Consider the following 22,689-nt stretch of genomic DNA (forward strand, 5'->3'; position numbering starts at 1 on the left):
ATTGTGTGGAGCGCCTACACATGCACAACTGTCACTGGTAAGTGATTTATAGCGCCATAATTGCCCCTTAATTAGTCAACTTCTGCTGCCTGCAGAAGGGGAAGGGATGGATGGAGCTACTCTCCTTCTCTTTATTTTATAGTGAAATACCAGTATTGCATTATAAAAGGAAAGGGGGGGGGGAAAGAGTTAAGCAAGGGGAAAACAGTAATTAAAGCCTTTCTGCCAGGGGAAATTAATCTCCCAGCCATTCTGAACAGGAAGCAGCAGATCTGTTGACAGTTCTGCTTTTGGTTAAAATCACAGTAGCCTCTCAATGCCTCAGCAGTCTTCTGATTTAGCTTCATGGAGACACCACAGGACCACATGTCATACGACAATTAGAAGGGTAAGGCTTCCTGCTCTCACTTGGAAGTTTTGTGGGACGGAAATGGCACCTAAGGGCCACACATCTCTGCACCTGTCTGTGCCTTTCACCCCACACACCTGCGCTACCATCCTAAGAATAGGTAAAGGTAAAGGGACTCCTGACCATTAGGTCCAGTCGCAGACGACTCTGGGGTTTGCTGTGCTCATCTCGCTTTATTGGCCGAGGGAGCTGGCGAACCAGAACAGTGCACGCAAACGCTGTTTATCTTCCCGCCGGAGTGGTACCTATTTATCTACTTGCACTTTGACGTGCTTTCGAACTGCTAGGTAGGCAGGAGCAATGGGAGCTTACCCCCGTCGTGGGGATTCGAACCGCCGACCTTCTGATCAACAAGTCCTAGGCTCTGTGGTTTAACCCACAGCACCACCCACGTCCTTTTATCCTAAGAATAGGGCAGCCCAATTGTGGTTGGGGGTGGACTATGAAGTTCTGGTGTTTTGAACATAATGCTATATACATAAATATTAATAGAGGAATTAAGGTAAATGCATAGTGAGCGGTGATTGGATGAGCCTTTGAAAGGGAGTTTGAATGCTGATGGCGAGTCAACCTTGGGAGTGGAGTCAGGGAATAGGTGACTGTTAATGAAAGTGAATAGGTGAAAGTTAATGGTGGATGAGAAGCAGACTTGGTCTTTTAAATAGGATCTGTTTTATAGCAGCCATTGCAATAAAGTAATGTGTTTAGCCTAGATAAGAGGAGACTGAGAGCCGATATGGCAGCCATCTTCAAATATCTAAAAGGCCAACATATGGAAGATAGAGCCAGCTTGTTTTCTTGTGCTGGGGTGGGGGTAGGGCCTGAATCAATAGCTTCAAGTTACAAGAAAAAGAGACTCCTTTCTTGGACATACATCAGGAATAACTTTCTTGGATAAACATCAGGAAGAAATTTCTGGTGGCAAGAGCTGTTTGACAGTGGAACGGACTCCCTTGGGAGGCAGCGGAGTTTTTTCAGCAAAGGTTGGTTATCTATCTGTTGTGGATGCTTTAATTGAGATTCCTGCATTGCTGGGGCTTAGACCTAGATGACCTAGGCTCCCTTCCAACATACAATTCTACAATATGAGATAAAGAAAGTTGGATGTACACCAAGGAATAATAATAATAATAATAATAATAATAATAATAATAATTTATTATTTATACCCCGACCATCTGGCTGGGTTTCTCCAGCCACTCTGGGCAGCTTCCAACAGAATATTAAAATACAATAGCCAGTGTAGTGTAGTGGTTAAGAATGGTGGACTCGTAATCTGGTGAACTGGGTTTGCTTCCCCGCTTCTCCACATGCAGCTGCTGGGTGAACTTGGGCCAGTCACACTTCTTTGAAGTCTCTCAGCCTCACTCACCTCACAGAGTGTTTGTTGTGGGGGAGGAAGGGAAAGGAGATTGTTAGCCGCTTTGAGACTCCTTTGGGTAGTGATAAAGCAGGATATCAGATCCAAACTACTCCAAACTACTCCTATTAAAACATTAAAAGCTTCCCTAAACAGGGCTGCCTTCAGATGTCTTCTAAAAGTCTGGTAGTTGTTGTTCTCTTTGACATCTGGTGGGAGGGCATTCCACAGGGCGGGTGCCACTACTGAGAAGGCCCTCTGCCTGGTTCCCTGTAACTTGGCTTCTTGCAGTGAGGGAACCGCCAGGAGGCCCTCGGAGCTGGACCTTAGTGTCTGGGCTGAACGATAGGGGTGGAGACGCTACTTCAGGTATACTGGACCAAGGCCGTTTAGGTCTTTAAAGGTCAGCACCAACACTTTGAATTGTGTTCAGAAACGTATTCGTTTATTGTTTCTGTTTAATAAATTAATTGCATCACACCACATGCCTCATATTTGGTTATGCCGGGGTAGAGTATTCCGATAAATATTATCTGTGGAGGCAGCAGGGAGGTTATGTAAATACCCATCCAGAACTCATCTCAGAGCTAAGAGTGGGAAGGTGGTACAGAGCATCTCCTAGCAGAGGGTGGAGGTACCATGATAGGGAGATTTTGGCTCTGTTTCTCTCTCCTGACGGAAGTATCGGCAGTGGCTAGGTCTCCACTGATTTCAGCAGAGCCTGAATGACACCATTGCTTCGCCATCTCTAATAAGCGTTGAAAGAAATACAGAGTTTCCTACGCCCACGTAGTTTCAAGAGACCCCATTTAAAGCCAAGCGTACCATTTCATTATCTAGTTGTTTAGTTGCATCTATGGGAGTAACTCTTTAAAAATAAAGCTGCTGTAATTAGACCATCACGTGTAATTGCCGCCCGTGCTTTACACACACAAAAAAAAATGATTCCCCAGCTCCCTTTGAAGCGGTAATCTACAGACAGAGGTCTGCCTGGGCACCGGACTGAAAAGTTATTGCATGTATCACCTCCTGAAAAGTGTCACTATAGAATAGATCACAGAGTGGCAAATTCTTATGATAGAATACCTGCAACTAGCAAAATTGACTGGAAAAATTAGAGGAGTGTCAAAACAGAAGGTATATAGGGAATGGAAGATATTTAAAGAATACTTAAAAATGTACTGTACGAACAATAAAATACTTGCAGAAATAGAGTGATACCAGTAACCAAGAATTACATAATATATAATAGTGGATTATATATATATAGACACAAAACAAAATAATATGAATCTGTGCAAGGGATACAGATAATATAAGTGGTATAATTAGAATTATTGGAAGTTAAATATTTTAATCTGTCATGTAAGTGTAATATATTGTATTTGTTTATGTTTGTTTCTTTATCTTTTCTTATTTCATCATTTCTATTCATCTGTATCATTTTCTGTTATGTAACTCATGTATATTTGTCTATGTGAAAATTAATAAAGATTTTTTAAAAAAGAAAAAAAAGAATAGATAGTTTCTATGACCCATTCACAGGAGATCAGCATAGACACTGAAATGACCTCATACTGCATTTTTCAGTTTGAATGTATCAGCATCAGAACATACTGTATCGCTTGCTTGCAGAACACAGAACACAACAGAGTGGCACTGAAGCCAAAAGCTGGTTTAGGTGACGTATCATACAGTACCCTGTCTGGTACATTTCATGTTTTGCTTGAATGATGCCTCTAGTTCAGTTCAGAACCTCAGATATATAAGCTAGGCACCAAAGGGTTCTTTAAACTAGGGTTACAGTTGCCAAAATGGAATGCCTAGTTGCAATTTTTGGGGCCAGACGGCACAAAAGTCGTATTTTTCAATATGGCGTTTGGTTCCTGAAATCCATTCTGATTGCACAGATAAAATATAACGGATAGAATTCTACGGGATGTGTTGCCAGCGTGCGAAAACAGGCAAGATCCAGGGATCCCCAGGCATGCACTTCCAGATGGTGGAGACATCAGGTGCTATTCTGGTGCCTGGGCATCTTTACTTGGTTGCAAGTGGCTAATAAGGTAAAGGTAAAGGGACCCCTGACCATTAGGTCCAGTCGTGGCCAACTCTGAGGTTGCGGCGCTCATCTCGCTTTATTGGCCGAGGGAGCCGGCGTACAGCTTCCGGGTCATGTGGCCAGCATGACTAAGCCGCTTCTGGCAAACCAGAGCAGCGCACAGGAACACCGTTTACCTTCCCGCCGGAGCGGTACCTATTTATTTACTTGCACTTTGACGTGCTTTCGAACTGCTAGGTTGGCAGGTGTAAAATGCGCCTGGCAAATTTCAAATACTGTTTCCTGGCACCGCTAATTCAAAGAACATCTCAGATAACAGCTCTCAGAAACTTGCCACTTTCCTGAGATTCCCAAAAGACCCACCAAGAGCAGATGTGGATGAACTAGCCAAACCTCCCCCAACCTGGTCTTCTCTAGATTGACCATGCTGGCTGGGGCTGATGGGACCTGGAGTCCAAAAGACCTAGAAGGAACAATGAGACTCAGCATCTTTCCTTCCCACATACCATACATTTAATTAGGGTTTAATAAAAAACTATTTAAATATTAGCCCACCCCCAAATTGAGCTGGGTCTGGGGTGGGTGTTCCCTGGGTTGGCCTAGTCTCAGGGGCCTGGGTCAGGGCAATGGGCCAGACTACAAGGAGGGGACATCTGAGCACATGTCACCATGTCCAGTTGAACATTATGGTGCAGCATAGAATTAAAGAACCTTTTAATGAGGGTGAAAGAGGAGAGCGCAAAATATGGTTTGAAGCTCAACATCAAAAAAACGAAGATCATGGCCACTGGGCCCATCACCTCCTGGCAAACAGAAGGGGAAGAAATGGAGGCAGTGAGAGATTTTACCTTCTTGGGCTCCATGATCACTGCAGATGGTGACAGCAGTCACGAAATTAAAAGACACCTGCTTCTTGGGAGAAAAGCAATGACAAACCTAGACAGCATCTTAAAAAGCAGAGACATCACCTTGCCAACAAAGGTCCGTATAGTTAAAGCTATGGTTTTCCCAGTAGTGATGTATGGAAGTGAGAGCTGGACCATAAAGAAGGCTGATCGCCGAAGAATTGATGCTTTTGAATTATGGTGCTGGAGGAGACCCTTGAGAGTCCCATGGATTGCAAGAAGATCAAACCGATCCATTCTGAAGGAAATCAGCCCTGAGTGCTCACTGGAAGGACAGATCCTGAAGCAGAGGCTCTAATACTTTGGCCACCTCCTGAGAAGAGAAGACTCCCTGGAAAAGACCCTGATGAGGGCACAAGGAGAAGGGGACGACAGAGGACGAGATGGCTGGACAGTGTTCTTGAAGCTACCAGCATGAGTTTGACCAAACTGCGGGAGGCAGTGGAAGACAGGAGTGCCTGGTGTGCTCTGGTCCATGGGGTCACGAAGAGTTGGACACGACTAAACGACTAAACAACAACATAGTGGCAAAAAGACCACATTATGATTCAGAAAAGTCCTGATTCAAGAATCGTGACTGTGAACTCATTGAGAAGCCTCAGTCAATCCCCCCTCTCAATTTTGACTTAGAAAATGGGAGTGACAATCCTGAACTACCTTCCAGACCTTTTGGAAGGATTTCAAAAAGGTAGTATATAAGGGCCTTGAATGCATTAAAGAGTGATAAATATACCAATATAGTTTCATTTTTTAAAAAAAGTTTCTAAACTTGGATTTGAAGCAGTGCACTCCATTCATTCAGCCAAACAATTTGTATCACTCTGTCAAAAACAGTTTAATCAAATCTATGCCATGGAACACTCTCCGGCATGTAAATTAAAATCCATTGTAATCATAGTGTACAAGAAGCTCAATTCATTATACGATGGAGCATTTTTTTAAGAGCAATTCATCAAAATCGTTCAGATCTAATATCCTTCACACAATTTCACAAAGACAACCCAGCTATTCCTCTGCAACCCTTAATTTTAATTAATCACATTATCAAACTTGTCCAGAGAGGTACCTGAAATAAATTATCTATACGGAATGAATGAGTCTGACCATCAAACAACCTCCACACTCGTAGATTCTGTGGTATAGCAACCTGCGAGAAATATAAGCCATTCTCAAAGGAAGGTGAACACTGTGAGAATTGGATGAGAACAGTGGCTCTGATCCAGTTTAAGCTGCTGCAACTACTTGTGCATAACACAAATAACAGAGTGGATGGGGATTTTTATCCCTAATAACCACAAAATGCTCATCTAATCAATGGGAACGAGGGTTGGATGAATGCTGTCAATTTCAGCATCTCACCATATCCCCAATTTTCATTTTGGATCTCTACATTTTCAGATCAGTTTTTGAATTTTTTTTTTAAAAAGAAGTCCTCGTGAAAATTCACCAGCATTTTAGTGTGACTTTCTCCTAATGTACATTTTTGTAAGCAATTTACCTAAGGTACACTTTTTAAAAAACTTTATGAATAATTTTTCTACTAATATATATGCATCATTGTGCACAACTAAAGCAACAAAAAATGCATTTTTGTAGACATTACTTGCTGCAGCACAAAATTTGGAGAAGTGTGAATTTTTTGAAGGGTGGCTGTTGTTTCAGTTCACATATTGTTCTGGAAAGTGCAACCTAGTTAGGTTCGACTTTAAATGCAGGCTGAAATGAATTTCTCCTTCATACTTAATGGGAACCATGGTTCCCTGTGAAGGGAATTGTGAAATCCCAACAGATATCAAAGTGCATGTGAAATCCACACCGTCTGCATTCCTTGTCACTTCTTCTGTTTTCAATGTCCAGGAGTGAGTGACGTCACCAGAAGCCCAGGTAACATGAGTGGCTAGAAGCACTTCGTCCCCAGCTGTGTCTGGTACGGTAGCTTCAGCCATTCCTGGACCAGGAGAGCTTGACCCTGGAAGTTCAGGCATTGGTGACTTCAAGATTGGATTACTGCAACACCCTCTATATGGGCTTCCCGGTGTTAGGATTCCTGCTCCATGATTGCAGCCATGGGATTGTTGACTTTCACATGGCGGTGTATGTTTTGACTCCACACAGTGGGAAGTGACGGAGACAGGATGTTTGTGTTACTGTGCTCTGTGAAGTGGGACTATTGTCCTTTGTTTTTCTTCTCTTTGCTATCTGATGCTAGAGAGAGAGGGAGCCATGTTGCAGTGCTCTGTGTGTGTTTATATGTAAATAAAGTAGATTAGCCAAAATGCTGAGTTGCTGAGGCCTGTCACGCAAGTTGTGCAAACTCTGCAGATCCCTAAGTGTGCCAATGTCGGTTGGCATCAGTCGCTGTGATGTTCAGGCTAAAGAAAGCTTTTGAAGCTCCCAAACGATCAACCAGGAGGGAGGAAACATGCCTGTCAGGCGTGTGTCTCTGCCAGAGTCCTACTTGAGTGTAGGCTGAACTCCTGACACCCTTGTGCTTGATCCTTGTGCTTGCAGTTAAACCCTCCTCTGTGAACCAGCCTATTGCAGGCTGGATTGTCCTCCAGCCACCAAATTGGTGGCAGGAATCAGGAGGCATTCCCCCTGGGCATGGGACCAACTGACCAAGAGTGGTGCTTGGCCCTGCGCCCAGGGCAAGGATAAATTTCCAGCTTGTTGGGCCTTTGGCCTCTCTCTCTCTCTCCACTGCAATGCTGTTGCTGAGAGGGAGACCCTGTCAGCATATAAGACCTCTGCTTTGAGATCTGGTTGCTGATTTGTTAACTGAGCCTTGTTCAAGGTGTTACTGTTGGTATATAAAGCTCTTAATGGCTTGGGACCAGTTACTTGAGAGCCAGCGTGGTGTAGTGGTTAAGAGCGGTGGACTCGTAATCTGGTGAACCGGGTTCGCATCTCCGCTCCTCCACATGCAGCTGCTGGGTGACCTTGGGCCAGTCACACTTCTTTGAAGTCTCTCAGCCCCACTCACCTCACAGAGTGTTTGTTGTGGGGGAGGAAGGGAAAGGAGAATGTTAGCCGCTTTGAGACTCCTTAGGGTAGTGATAAAGCGGGATATCAAATCCAAACTCTTCTTACTTGCAGGATCATCTTGTCCCATATGCGTTCACTCAACCACTTTGATCTGCAGAACTGTTACAGGTCCCACATAATACTTGTTCCGCTTTAGTTGAGATTTCTTGCATTCCTTCCAACGCTACCATTCTATGATTCTATAACTTTTTAGTGTGACAGCACCCACCTTTGGAACTCCCTGCCTTTTGACAGCAGGCAGAAGCCTTCGCTGTTCTCTTGCCAGTGCCTGCTAAATAATATTTTTCTTTAGGCAAACTTATCCAGGCACATGGAAACTGGCATGCTTTAATATTTTTTCTTTGTTGATTTTAATTATCTTCAAATGCCTCCAGCTGTTTTTATTTATTACATTACTTCTTGTACACCACTTAGAGGTTTGTCTACAATTAAGCGGCATATAAATTTTGTTAAATAAATAAATGTTGCTGACGTAGCCTAAATAGCACTATCTTTGCAGAAGAGGGAAGTATCAGATAGAATGGGGCAATGCCAAGATTTGTAGAAGTGCATTAAAAATCTTTTGAACGAAACCATAACTGGGAGATCCCAGTAAGGAAGGAGCATTTCTCAGTCAGGTGGGGACTGAGCATGCTCAGTAGTCGCAGAGTACTGACTGACTGTTGGGGGAGGCAGCACTGAAGATAGACAACCAGGGTAAAATAACAGAATGGAATGCAGTGGAGTTTCGTGAATGGTGTGCATGCCTGGCTGACTGGAATGTGCACTTGACACTGCAACATTTTGTTGTAGCCCCCACTGCCTATACTTCTAAAACGATTCTTCCTTTTTTCTTTTAAATGCACTACTTCATTCCAGGGGTCTTTGTAGTCTTTGAAATATTTTCAGTGCGGTCCGCCTATAAACCAATTAAGCACTGTTTTGTCAAAATCAGTTTTGTCTCCACGCAACACCACTCTCAGATCCCCAGGGATCTGGGTATTTGCTCTCGCTGTCGCTGGCAATTTTACATCTGTGGACTCAATCTGCCAGTGAGGTTTTAGATTTGGATGGCTTTAAAGGGGGGGATTAGGCAAATTCATGGAGGATAAGGCAAATCGATCACTACTAGTCGCGATAGATATGTATTGCTTCTGGTATCAAAGGTATGGAGTACCCTGCTCTATACTGAGTCAGATCACTGGCGCCTCTGCTTCAGCACTGTCTACACTGACAGGCAAAGGCTCCTCTGTGTTTCAGGCAGGCGACATTCCAATCTCACCTTGGGATGCTGGGGATCAGGCCTGGGACTTTCTGCATTCAAAGCTCTACCACTGAACTACAGTCCTTCCCAGGAGCATATTGCTCATATTGCCTCTGAATAACAGTCGGTGAGAAACATGAGTGGGGAGATTGCTATTGCACACATGGTTTACTTGCAGGTTTCCCAGGTACAGCTGGTAGGCCACTGTGAAAACAGAATGCTAGAACAAACCAGCAGTAAATCACACTGTCAAAGCTGGACTTAACTCTTTATTAGCCAAAACACGTACTTCACACACTTGGCTGAGTGTCAGGCCTAATGAGCACAGCAGTTCATCTCTGGTAGGTCTGGCCCCATGGATCTGTTGCTCAGACTGAAAGTCCCTGTCTCCCCAAAGCCGTCTAAGTCCCTTCCGCTCCAGGGCCTTCCCCAAGCAAGCAGAGACTCTGCCTGCTTGCAGCCTGCCGCTGCTCAGCCCATTTCAGCTCTCTTCTGGTTCTGGGAGACAAGGGCAAGGGGAGCTTGTTGCAGCAGGGGGGGGGAGACACCCATGACTCTTCAGCGGCCTGACTCATCTCTGCCTCTTGGCCTCTCTCCTCTCACACCCGTGTTTCAGCATCTGCCTCTTAATTCTGGATTTGTCGCTGCCACAGACTCTCGCAGCTCACTAAGCCCTGTTACCTCTTCAGCTTCTGACACCTTCTCTTCTCAGTCTTCTCCCTCTGACCACTCACCATTGTCTCCCCAGGCTCTGAGCCATCTTTCATTGGTGGTTGCCCAGCTGGTTCCTCCCACCAATCCTCTACATGCAACAAGTCCATGACTTGTGAATGCTAGTTGCTGGAAATCACAAGTCACTCCTTGGTCTGTACAAAGCAGCCTTTTTCAATGTCCATGATCCAACAGACCAATGTTTTTCAACATTGAAAAAGGCTGCTTTGTACAGACCAAGGACCCATCTTGTCCAGCATCCTGTTCTAGAGTGGCCAACCAGAGGCCTATAGGAAACCCACAAGCAGCACTGGAATGAAAAAAACCCACTTGTGATTTCCAGCAACTAGCGTTCACAGGCATACGCTCAGTGGAGGTAGAACAATAGCCAGCATGGCTAGTAATGATTGATTCTTAGGTCCTTACGGGTCAAAGAACAGCCATTCATTTTTATATCGGACACAGCAGAGAATGATGCCCACCATGTCCGATATTTGTATGTCAGTGTATTAAAAATGCAGCCGTATCTATGCCTACATACAATTGCTATCCAGTAAATCAGGGACATCATTTCAATCAACTAGCAGATCCTTAAACGGATTTACCTAAACAATTAAACAACTCATTGCTTTATTGAGCGGTCACAAAATTTAGCTTGCAAACTTGTCAGCCCATATCCTTGATGAATGGTAAAGGCACACAGCAGAACAAGCTCCCAAAGCACCTTTTAAAAATCCATTCCCTTTTCAAGGGCCACATGTTAGCTGCCATGTGCTGAGAAGGTTAAGTTTCATTCTCTCCAGGTGAGAGCAAGCAAAACTCAAGACTGCAGCCCTGGCTAATTCAGGGGCTGTAACTGAGACCCTTAACCAACAGAGGGAGGGAGGGAAAGGGAAGGAAAAGTCACAGGCATCATAGCCAGACCAGGGTCCTTCATAGGAAAGCCCCCTGGCTTTTTCCATCGGATGTTTTTCAGCACAGAAGGTGTGATGTTGCGGGGGTGGGGAGTCGTATGGGAGATGACTCTTAAGAATTGCAGGAAAGTTAGAAATCAGCAGATGAAGGTGGAGAAAGCACAGTCTATGCCCCACCCACCTGACTGGATTGCCCCAGCCAATCTAACCAGCTTCCAACATATGTGAAAACATAATAAAACATCAAAACTTCCCTATACAGGGTTGCCTTTAGATGTCTTCTAAAGGTTACTTATCTCCTTGGCTCAAGGAGTTGCAGAATTCCGTACCCTCCGGTGAAAATAGGGGTGGCCTAAGGAAAAGTGGGACATTCTGGGATCAAATCAGAAACTGGGATGGCTTCTGTAAATCTGGGATTGTCATTGGGAAATAGGGGCACTTGGAGGGTTTGAGATGGGCTTCAGGGGAGATGGAGCATTCAAAACAAACACTTCTGCTCAAATGACTGCAAGCAGAATTGAGGTGAGCACAACGTGCCGTAAGCAGGCTCCTTCGCACCGATTCTGTTCATATCCCCAAACCCTAGCTGGTCCTCTGCCCCACTTCCCTATGGATCTGATGAACCATCAGCCAGAGAAACAAAAAAATGCTGATATTACTGTCAAAAGCCTTGATTCTGGGCTGCAAAGTCTTCAGCTGAGTTGAGTGACGCAACTCAGGGGTTCAAGAACATTTGAAAAAGCCTTTGAGATTTCCTCATGTAGTCAAAGGCAATGTTTGCAAGCCCTCCAGTCATTTTTAAACGGAGATAAGGGATAGCCACGCATTCCTAGTGGTCTCTCTCTCTCTCTCTCTCTCTCTCTCTCTCTCCACTAGGTGGAGTCTTGCCCTTACCACAACTGTTATGGCCCAGTGTCTCTGCTGCCCTAGAACTTTACGGGACTCTTGCCTTAAACTGCATCCTACGCAGAAAGGAAAAGGAGAAAAGGCTACGCAAACCTGTGCTCCGTTTCCTGCTTTTGTCTGCTCTCCTTCTCAGCCTGACAACATGCCAACTTCTGCACGGAGCCCTGGCGCTATTTCTTTGACAAGCCTTTGAAGCAACGTGGCCGGGCCACCAATTAGCATCAAAAGAGCACTGTACTAATGATAGAGGTTCTTCTATGCCCTGGCGTGACTTAAACTACATGTTTCTTTAAGAACTGGCATGACTCACTTCTTTACAACACTCTGTACCATCTAAATATAACCACGTCATTCCAATTCAAAGCCCCCTCCCAGTTTTTTTTTGTGTGTTTTTTTGCATTATTTTGTTTTGGCTTCCAGTCACTTCAGTGTTGGCTTGAATGGATTCTTGAGCCGGCTGCCAAACATCAAACAGACCCATGATTTATACTTTGGAATTATTTACAGGTTGATCATTAAATAAGAAGCGGTTTGCGTTCCTGCGCTCGAGAAGGTAATCTGCCAAATTTAACATAATAGAACGCTGTCCTGCGTGCTGTTGTAAAAGTTTGACAGACTGACAGCTGTTTTCTGGTAGAGTGGTCCCTGGGGTTTTGTAATGGGTTCCTTGGCAGGCAGGCATCCAACAGATGAAGCTTTCTCTGGCACGGCAGTTCTGCTCCAAGAGAAGGAGCCTTTCAGCCTTTCCAAAGAGTGGTGCGCCGAAACTTGTCCTCCGATTTTGTGAAAAGTCTCCCATTCCTGCAAAAGAGGCTTCTGTCTCCTTCGCTCTGCCTCATGGTCAGGAGGAAGCTAGGAAATTTCTTTACCATTTCTGTGCGTTGAGCTTACCTTATCGCTGCAAGGTGGCTGGGGGTGGTGCGTGTCTTTTCCTGTCCATTAACCATTTCTGCAGCACTCTGCAGCCTCCACGGCTGCCAGCGTTTCCTGATCTGAAAAAGCCCCATGGGAGCAGTTACCTCGTGACATCTTCCCCCTGGGCTTCATCTCAAAGGGTGGGGAAGCCAGGGGAAAACAGGCAACTGAGTGCCTGAGATTAGTGCACCTGCTGATTTTGTTTTCAAGGGTGCAATTGTACAACAAGGTCTGCTCCAGCTCAGCAGGCTAATTCTCTGACTCAGCTGCTGTTAAGTCCCCAACCCTGTCTCTGCTGAAGATACACCAGAGTAACTTGCTCACCTGAGCTCTGCCAGGGCCCAGCTGACTGACCTGAAATCTGTTGAAAGGGGCATTCTAGGTTGTGATAGGGGTGGAACCAGAAAGGGGAGATTTAAGCTGGACCCTAAGCCTGTGTAGCTCGGTCTTATGACCTGGCAAGTAGAACATTATTTTAAAGGCTTGTTTTCCCTCTGCCGGGCTTAGGAAGAGCAGCAGCAACCCTGCTGCAGAATGAGTTTTGGATATGGCGTAACTTTACGCTGGCTTAACTTACAGTGGCTTCTTGTGCTACCTAAGCAAAGTCCTTCCTTTTAAAAATAATTCCCACGCCAATGGCTTTTAAAGACTTTGCTCCGAGCCACCCCACCTTCACATCCTTACCGGAAAGTCAAGAAATCGTGGACACCCAGGAAGAGTGCTCATGAACTGCCAGAACGCCAGTGTGGTGTTGTGGTTAGATCACTGGACTAGGACCTGGGAGACCAGGGTTCAAATCCCTGATCAGTCATGACGCTCACTGGGTGAACTTGGGCCAGTTGTTCTCAGCCTGAACTACCTGACATGGGATAAACTACCTGTTGTGAGATAAAATGGAGCAAGGGGAGAGCTGTTTACACCACCTTGAGCTCCTTAGGGTGCAAATGTAATAACCAGTTACGGCGCCTCTCAGGTGGGCACCATTGCCATGACAGTGGAACCTCGGGTTACGTACCGCCCCCTTTGCGTATGCTTTAGGATACGCATGCGGCAAACCTGGAAGTCACAGAAAGGTTTCCGTCGGCCACACCTGCGCAGAAGCGGGCTACCTCCATGCGCGCCTGTGCAGAACGGGTGCCTCTGGATACAAATGTTTTGGGGTAGTAATTTTTCTAGAAAAATTGCACTGGTAATAACTAACAAACTGGAGAGATGATTCCTAGGTTGAACCAAAGGGACACTCGCAAGCACCATAAAGCAACCTTGAGGCTAAGGTCAACTTAGCAAAAAAACAAAACAAACACTCAAATCCAAACCAAAAAGATTTCAACCCACCCATGAAAATGTTGTTGAAATTTTCCCTCCCCTAATTTTCAAATGCAGTTCCCTTTATTGTTGGTTAATGGAAAACGGCAGAGAAAAAGAGGAGAGATTTTCAGCACATCACTGGTGCAAAGCACAGTCTAAGGCTGGAATAGGGAACTTGTGGCCTCACAGCTCCCATAAGCCCTGGCCAACAGGGTCAATGGTCAAAGATGAAAGGAGTCAGCGCCCCACAACATCGGGGTGGGGTCGGGGTGGCACAGGGTTCCCTGTCCCTGATGCAGAAGAAGCAGCTTCAGGTCTCGAGAGCAGGAGGAAAGTAACAAGTATGGAAGCTGTGTGACCACAGGAAGTGATGTCAGCATGAGGACAGTTCAAGTTCAGTAGACTGTTAAGAAGCAACCAGAATAAATAATGACAGGCGAGGAGAGGGGTGGGGTGGGGAAGAGAGTCAAAGAGTAGGAAGGAACGGCATGCGAAGAGCAAAATTTATACTAGTTGAATCACTTGGAAAACACTCATGGAAGTTCCAAAAATAGCTCCTAATGATCCTATCTACTGAATGGTGAATGATTAATTTCTGGTTACGAAGCAATTATGTTGTCTTTTCACAGTGCAGGGAGCTACAGTAAGCCCACAGCGTGCTTGACAATCGGTAGAGAGAAAGGGATTTTGGATTAACAGCTTCAAAGACAAGAGGAAGCAATTTGCACTCCTTGTGTTTTTACAGGCTCTTGTTTGTCTCCTTCTGGCATATGCGCAGCTGACTCAACAGGTCTGGATGGGCCAGTGATGGAGCCTGCCCCATATTTCCTTTTCCTTTGCAAACAGGCATGTCAGTACTTTGGACTGGAAGGATGGCTGTCTTACTGTATGTTTAGCCGCACATCTGCAGCTGCTGGGTGTTCAGGTTCTGCTTAGTCTAATCATGTCACGTTTCAAATGCATTGTTGATACTGATCTTGAAATGCTCTCGAAACATGTTCCTCTTATCTTAAAATTTCTCCCCCTCCTCTGCTCGGGAAGGTCACTACAATCTGCTAATGGAACCCAGTTAGTTTTGCTGGGCCTCATGCTTATCAGCTTGCGACATACCCTCCAACATTTCTCCAATGAAAATAGGGGTGTCCTATTCAATAATAATAATAATAATAATAATAATAATAATAATAATACCCCTCCCATCTGACTGGGTTGCCCAGTCACTCTGGGCGGCTTCCAACATACCCATCAACATTTCTCTGACGAAAATAGGGACATCCTAAGGAAAATACCAGGATCAAATCAGAAACCAAAATGGCTTCTGTAGATCCAGGACTGTCCCTGGAAAATAGGGACACTTGTGGGGAGTCTGTTGTGGTAACACAGAGGCTGGTTTTTCCACTCATGGCACCAGTGTTGTGGAATGCCCTTCCTGGCTGAAATGCAAGAGGCCACATCAATATTTTCCTGGCTTCTGATGACACGCTTGTTTAGTCCAGCATTCCTTTGAATTGAAATTCTGAGTGTATTGTTTTAACTGGGGGTTGTTGTTTTTTGGTGGGGGGCAGCCAACTGCTTTAATTTTGTCATGTTCTTTAATTGCTTGTATGTTTTAATTAAGGTTTCTTTAGTGCCCCGAGGGAACTGTTATTGTGCATTTTAATCATGTACTGATGTTAAAGTTGTAAGCCACACTTAGCAGCAATTTTGGCAGTATGAATAAATATAAACAAGTCATACTGATTACTTTTCTGTATTTCTGTTATCGTTTGGTTTACCTTGTGTAATCAATGGTTGCCAACCTTTTACCGGCTAGTGGGCACATTTGGAATTTTGTGCAGAGGAAGTCAGTAACAAAATGGCTGCCGCGGGAATGTGGCACAACACAAAATGGCTGCTGAGGCTACGTGGCATAACACAAATTGCCGACTACAGATAAAAGAGCAGGAGAAAAGAGCCAAGGGCTACCAAATGGTGTGGAGATGGAAGAAAAACACCTGTACCAGCCACTGCCACACATACTCACAGAGAGAAGCTCTTTGTACTTCTCCTCTGTTCAGAATGGGAGGGTGGGCAACTAGCCCTGGCATGCAATGGAACTTGGGCATGCCTAAGAGGGCATGTTCAGTGCAGGATTATTTAAGCCTGTGCAACGAGGAACTCAACAAGAAGAGCCAACTGTTTCCAGTGCATTGCAGGGGTTTAAAAGAATTTTTACTGAGACTTTTTGTGGGTAGCAGAGAAGGTACTGGCAGGCACATTGGTACATGTTTTAAGGATATTAGATGTTTAATTTTCCTGAAATGGGAATATTGATTTGAGTTGCTATGTGTATTTAAAACAAGGGGGTGGGTTTGTCAAGGTACACCTCTCATGTGATTGGCTAATAGTCACATGGGAGGTATACTTTGACAGTTCATGACAGTCACTCTTTCTGTTACTGGTGGCTGTTACTGTATCTCTGTGGTGTGTGTCTGTGAGGACAATACAGGACACAGTAAAAGACAGTGTGTCTCTGCCTGTAATAAGTCAGACAGAGGGTGATCCCTATAATGTAAACAGGGAGACTTCTGTCCAGGAGATTTCTTTATAAGAAAGAACTCTTTGCTGAGCTAAAGAGCGAAGTGGGAACTGAGATTGGACCCATGTTTGTATGAACATGAGAATGTAAATATGTTCTTCATTTAAATATTTATTAAAAGAATTTATTCAGTTACCCAGAAGAGTTATTAGGCTTTTTTCTTTCTTTCTGTAAGCTACTCTGCCACTTGACATCAAGTTTATCTTTTTTCCAATTACCCAATAATAACAACCTGCACATTGGTGACCCCGGCTGCATATTGTGAGCTACCTTCACCCCAGTTTCCTTTATTCAGGGTCTAGCATATGAATTAAAGCAGGATCTGGGTGTCTGTGGTCATCCAGATGTTGTTGGACTCCAACTCCCATCATTCCTCACCATTGGCCATGCTGGCTGGGGCAGATGGGAGATGGAGTTCAATGACACCTGGAGGGCAACAGGTTCTCTCTCAATTAAAGTCCAGACTATTTTAAGTATGATGCATAGACCTGAGTTGCATGCGCCCACATCCCATAACGCAAACTTATGTAGCTCATGAAGGGTGTGAAAGATGCAGGTGTTTGGGAGATAGATGCAAACAACATGGGTCTCTTCTGTTATTCCCCTGCAAAAATATGGTGGCAAAGACACCAGGGACTAGCCTCATCCATTGAGTTTCAATATGCACATACCGACAATAACCGGATAAGTCAACACCCCAGAAAGAATGGGCTTCCAGAAGAGCATGTGCAGAAGGCCAGGCAGCCATCTTAACAAGAGATTACAGGACTGCTATGTTAAGTTATTCTTTCAGAAGTGGTCCTTTGCATACATTCAGTGCTATATTAGCTGTTCTGTCCAACTAGTGCTGTACTGAAAATTTCTCATCCTTTTTTTTTTTTTTTTTGCAACTGTTCCCCATCAATTAATGAGAAAAGAAATTGCATTCAAAAATGATGGGAAGAGAAAGTGATCAGTGAAGCTCTCATGGATGGGGAGACAGGGTTCATGCTTTTATTATACTTTTGAGGTGGTTGAGGGATGTTGTGTGTGTGTCCTACCATTCATTCTGTAAATCATCTCACCAGTGGCTTGCGCCCTGCACCCTTCTCAGGTGCCCATGCTACAGTTAAAGCTCATAGGAAGACATGATGAAGCAATTAGATCAGGAAGTGTGGGCAACTGGGGAGGCTGCAGAATGCTGGAGAAATATTTATGGAGAGAGAGGAAAAAACTCCACACACCACCCTCAGACACCTCACATCAATAAAGTAAGCTCAAAAGTCTGAACTCACTGAAATTCTAAAGTGCCATGAGAATGAATGGGGGAAAATGGAAGTCTCTTTCGCAGGGGAAGGATAATTTCAAGAAATCGGAGGACAAGTTTCAACACAGCACAAGACTAAATTATTTGCCTTCAACTGGTGGTTCCGGAGTCATAAACGGATCATGATCTGACCTAGCATGGGTTGTATCAGTGCTATTGATATAAGCAGAAAAGGCTGATAGAAGGAGACAGAGATAAGAGAAAAGTAGGAGACAGAGGAAAAAAGAAAGTGAAAGAAGGACAGATCTAGAAAGATAAAGTAAACATAAAATTAATTTGAAAGTTAAGTTATTTAACGCATCTCCCATGTTGCAAGTTGGGCTGAAAGGTGGATTCTGAATCTTAAAGGCACAATCCAGCTAGACCACCTGGAATAATTTCACCCTTGTTGGGATGCAGGGCAAGGCTGGGGTGATCAAATTCAGGATGGCCCCTCTTATCCCTTCTCCTGCAGCCCCTGGAAAACCTGCACTCCAAAGCCCTCTATATTAGCAAACGTTACCTTAGAGTCTCTCCAGACGACCCCCGCCTTTTCCAAAGGTTGACCAAGCTGCTTGAGCGGCTGGTGGCAGAAGATGACTTCCCGTCCCCCACGTGCATGCGGACCACGGTCGAGGTGGTGAATGCGCTGCGCACATTCCTCTCGGGCTTGGCAAGGATGATGTAGACCTTTGGCACGAACATGCAGCCGAGAGCCACCGTGGCACTCAGGCTGACGGAGAAACACATGGTGATGATCTTATAGTTGCTCCCAAAATAGATCGGCACAAAAGCCAGCCAGATGATGCAAGTGGTGTACATGGTGAAGGCGATGTACTTGGCCTCATTGAAGTTGGCGGGGACATTTCTGGTCTTGAACGCATAGAAGGTGCAGCTCAAGATGAGCAAGCCATTGTATCCAAGGGGAGTCACGACCCCCAGGTTGGTGGTGTTGCAGATCAGGTACACTTCTCGGATGCTCGGGTAATCGTGCTTTATATTGGGCGGCTCCATGATGAAAAGCGCAACGATGATGCCCAGTTGGACGCATATCAAGATAAACGCGATGACCAGCTGGGCACAGGCGCTCATGAAGCGAGGTTTCTTGGTGCAGATCTTCTTCTTGCTGCCGGCAAGGATCCTCGCGATGCGGTTTGTTTTCGTCACCAGCGCAGAGTAGCTCATAGCCGGGGAGAGGCCAATGCCGATTCTCTGAAGGTAGCAGTAGATCTGCTGAGGCTTGGCGATGAGGCAGAAAGTGCACAGGTAACCCAGAAATATGCCGGCTAAGATGATGTAACAGAGTTCTCGGCTGGACGACTTGACCACCGGAGTGTCGCGGTACATGATGAAGACCGCGGTGACAAACATGGTAGCCAGGAGACCCAAGCAGGCAAAAACAACGGCAGCAATTGGTTCCGGGTCGCCCCAGCGGAGGTACTGGACTGGGATTAAATCACAACCTGGCACGGAGAGGAAGGAAAAGTAAGTCAGTGAGGAAGAAACCTCGGAGTAAAGAACTGAAGGCAACAACGGCAGCAAGGATTTTGTATGTGCAGAAGTGGAAGGAAACAGCAATGCCCAGAAAAGTAGAATGGATTAACAAACTAATGGACTATGGCAAAATGGCAAAACTAACTGCTAGACTAAGAGACTCTAACAAATGAGGTGTTTGTAGAAGACCAGAACCCCTTTTCGGATTACTTAAGTAAATGCTTTGATTCTTTTTCAAGACGAAATGGATTTATATCTTGAGCAACAGAAGAACAAGAATAAGTTATTTTCAGGTTTATATTTTATACTTTGCGTAATGTTAGAAACAAATGGGCAGTTCAGAGAGCGGAGATATAACGTCTTATCAAGTGATATGGGAAGTCACAGAAAAGTAAGAATGTGTTTTTTTAAAGATGCATTATGTGGATTTTTTTTTTTAAAAAAAAAAGAACCAAAGGCATCACACAGGTGTTCTTAACTTGTTGCGGAGCTGGTATATAAATTCCTCTATGCCATTTGCCTACTGTTTCATTTGGGGGAGATGCAAAACCTCTGCAGCAGACACAGCTCGTGTTTTGCCATCTTGTTCTTCCAAAATGTGTTAACACAGACACCCATCTACACCCACACCCACACACCATTAACATGTTTTATGGAATATTGCAAAGTGGGGCTTTGCTGAGGTACTTTTTCAAACCAAAGGCTTGTTTTTCAAGCATCGACATATGTTTGCATCCTCTCAGGCTCCTTGACATACACGTAAACTCTTGCAGTGGGCATGCCAAAGGATTATCATTTGTATTGTTATTATTTAAATGTATATCCCACCTCTGGCCCCTGGCCTCTTAAGTGAGATGGGCGCACAACCCCAGAGTCTGTCAAGACTGGCCCGTACGGGCAGGGGTACCTTTACCTTTACCTATATCCCACCTCTCTTCCCAAAGGAGTCAGTGAGGCAAATGCACAAAGGATTAAAAACATCTAAAATGCAGGCGCAAACTGGGAAATTGTTTCAGAAGAGGGAGGTCTTCAGCAGATGCCGAAAGGCAACAGAGATGGGGCCTGACTCATATTTGATGAGAGGGAATTCCAAAGGAACTGGCCTGTGCAAATCCAACTGGAAATTCAATGTCCACAAAAAGAAATTTCTCAGAAAACCACTTTCCTTACTTCATGCAGATTTCCTAGTTTGATATAATCCTCCTTGGGGGTTGACCTTCCCAGCAGCTCCTTGATTGTTACTCATAAAGCTGATATTTGATTGCTCTTCTAAGCTTGTCGTTGCTGTTCTTTGGGGCCCCCTGTTGAGTCCTTACAAGCCAGCTGGCATTGGGTTTTCTCATATCTTAAACTACTTGATGCTCAGTCAAGTATTCAGCTCCTTGAGAAAACCTCACCTGTGCTCTCACAGTCCTCTCAATTGCATTTCCAGTGCACTTTATAACTGAACACCAGCCATCCTTTCAATTATTAAAAGCGACACACACGCTCCCAGTCAACCTTGTCACAAGGGGTAGAATTATATTCTCCATTAACAGCTGCCTTTCATCCTCTCCCACTCTGTAGTTTTATGGAAAGTAAATCCTATGGAATTCAACGGAGCCTACTTCCAGGTTAGGATTGAAGCTTAAATCAAACTAACACATTGAATCTTGACCAAGATTCTTCTTTCCTTCCTTCTTTCCTTCCTTCCTTCCTTCCTTCCTTCCTTCCTTCCTTCCTTCCTTCCTTCCTGTGACCCAGAACATCATAAATGGTTCCCCCACATGCTATCCCACTAACAGCTCTGTAAGGTAGGTTAAAGTTGAGATACAACCAATGCACTTCATGGTGTTTGGAAATAGGATTTTCCTACCCTATCCTTCCTCTAAACAAAATATATTTATTCCCCTTCCAGTAGCACCTTAGAGACCAACTAAGTTTGCTATTGGTATGAGCTTTTGTGTGCATGCACACTTCTTCAGATTTCGTATGCATGCACACGAAAGCTCTTACCAATAACAAACTTAGTTGGTCTCTAAGGTGCTACTGGAAGAATTTTTATTTTATTTTGTTTCGAATACGGCAGACCAACACGGCTACCTACCCGTAACTTCCTCTAAACGTTACACCAGCCTGGTTCTTTACTTCATATTCACACTATTTATTCACAGACTGAAGCTGCTTTGGGGGAACAATGAATTGAAACACAACATTGAGTAAGAAACGAGATGACAGATACATGGTAGATATGGATTGTGGTTATTTTGTGCACGCTGCTTTCCAAACCAGAGGTAGGAGTGCACTGGATGCAGAATAAATGGGAGTGTGTACTCCCATTTATGAAGAGAATCCCGTCATGCCATATAGAATACTGAGTAATAACTTTTGTGACGGCTAATTGCAGATTGCGTGAATGGTACATCGGTTATTTTCTTCCAAGGAACTCAAAGTAGCATGCATGGTTCTCCTCCTGCCCATTTTATCCTTGTGAGGTACCTTAAGCAGAGAGACAGCGACTGGCTGGAGTTAACCCAGTGAGCTTCATGGCTGAGCAAGGATTTCAATCCTGGCCTGTCAGGTCCTAGTTTGACAGTCTAACCACCACACCTGGTTCTCTGTTAGGGACCCGTTCTGAGGATAATCAACTTGTCTAGATCTGTCTAGAGGGATTTGTGAAAGCCCTCTGAGAAATGCTCACCAATCTCAGTGGCTTCCTCCAAAGTCCTGTCTTGAGAAAGTCCCTCCAAATTCACCTTTGTTTTTGCTCTAGGTGAAATCTTGTGGCAGCACAGTAAGAATCGAGCTGGCAACTCAGCTTCCACATTAAAAGATTGTTCTCCAGCACCTCATTAGTATGCTTAGGGTAAGTCTTCCTTTGGCTGCTTTTCAGGGAACTTCTTGCTAGCTTACACTTGAAGTGCTAAAGGGCTGAACTGTGATCCAGGAAAAGGAGAAGGTGGGGGGGCAGGAAGCAGGGGTGTCCTTAATTTACTCCATCAGATTAGTTAGATACTTTTCTTCCAACTATAGGAAAAAGCACATTTTTGAAGTCTATTGCAATTAAATAGAAGCCTTTCAGGCATTTCACGGACTCCAAAATACCGAGCTTCCTTGTTCTCACCTCAAAAATCAAATTTCCAACACATTTAGAGGACATTAAGAATGAGAAATGCCGATATAGCCTGCAGATAAATCAAAGGCCGGAAAAGAATTAATTGCATCTTTTCTCCATCCTTGCCTCCAAAGCTTCTGGAAGTAACTCTTTGTTTTGGTTGCTCCATGAGTGACAAAGAATATGAGATTCAGCCCCCACAGGAGGTAGCAGTGATTGTCGCAGTTCTGGCCCAGACCACAATGACACAGGTTCTTACTTGAGAATAAGGAAGAGGTCTTACTTGAGAGCAGAGAAGACCTAACAGGCTCAGGAACAGGTAATGAGTCCCAGCGGCTGCTACATTCAGGCTAGAGGGCAGGAAAGCTGAGGCTACACGGGTTGGGGAACAGTGGTCAAAGTGTAAGGAGTCCAAGATCAGGGCAAAGATCAGAGTGGTCCCAATGGGTAGGCACGCCCA

General features: G+C 44.7%; 1 protein-coding gene across 5 annotated transcripts in view; it reads right to left on the minus strand.

The window, feature by feature from the left end:
- The window catches only part of GRM5 (glutamate metabotropic receptor 5), a 274,582-nt gene that overhangs the window by 16,698 nt on the left and 235,195 nt on the right, over positions 1 to 22,689 (minus strand). For 3 of the 5 annotated variants that reach the window (XM_079973382.1, XM_079973380.1, XM_079973381.1), the window contains exon 8: positions 18,165 to 19,104. In XM_079973382.1, the coding sequence (XP_079829508.1) occupies positions 18,165 to 19,104 (940 nt within the window). Of the gene's footprint in view, positions 1 to 12,446; positions 12,548 to 18,164; positions 19,105 to 22,689 lie in introns of all 5 variants that reach the window. The other 2 variants (XM_079973383.1, XM_079973384.1) reach the window with 1 other exon arrangement.

The sequence above is a fragment of the Podarcis cretensis genome (genome assembly GCF_951804945.1).
Source record: "Podarcis cretensis genome assembly, chromosome: 4".
In the NCBI taxonomy this organism is placed as follows: domain Eukaryota; kingdom Metazoa; phylum Chordata; class Lepidosauria; order Squamata; family Lacertidae; genus Podarcis; species Podarcis cretensis.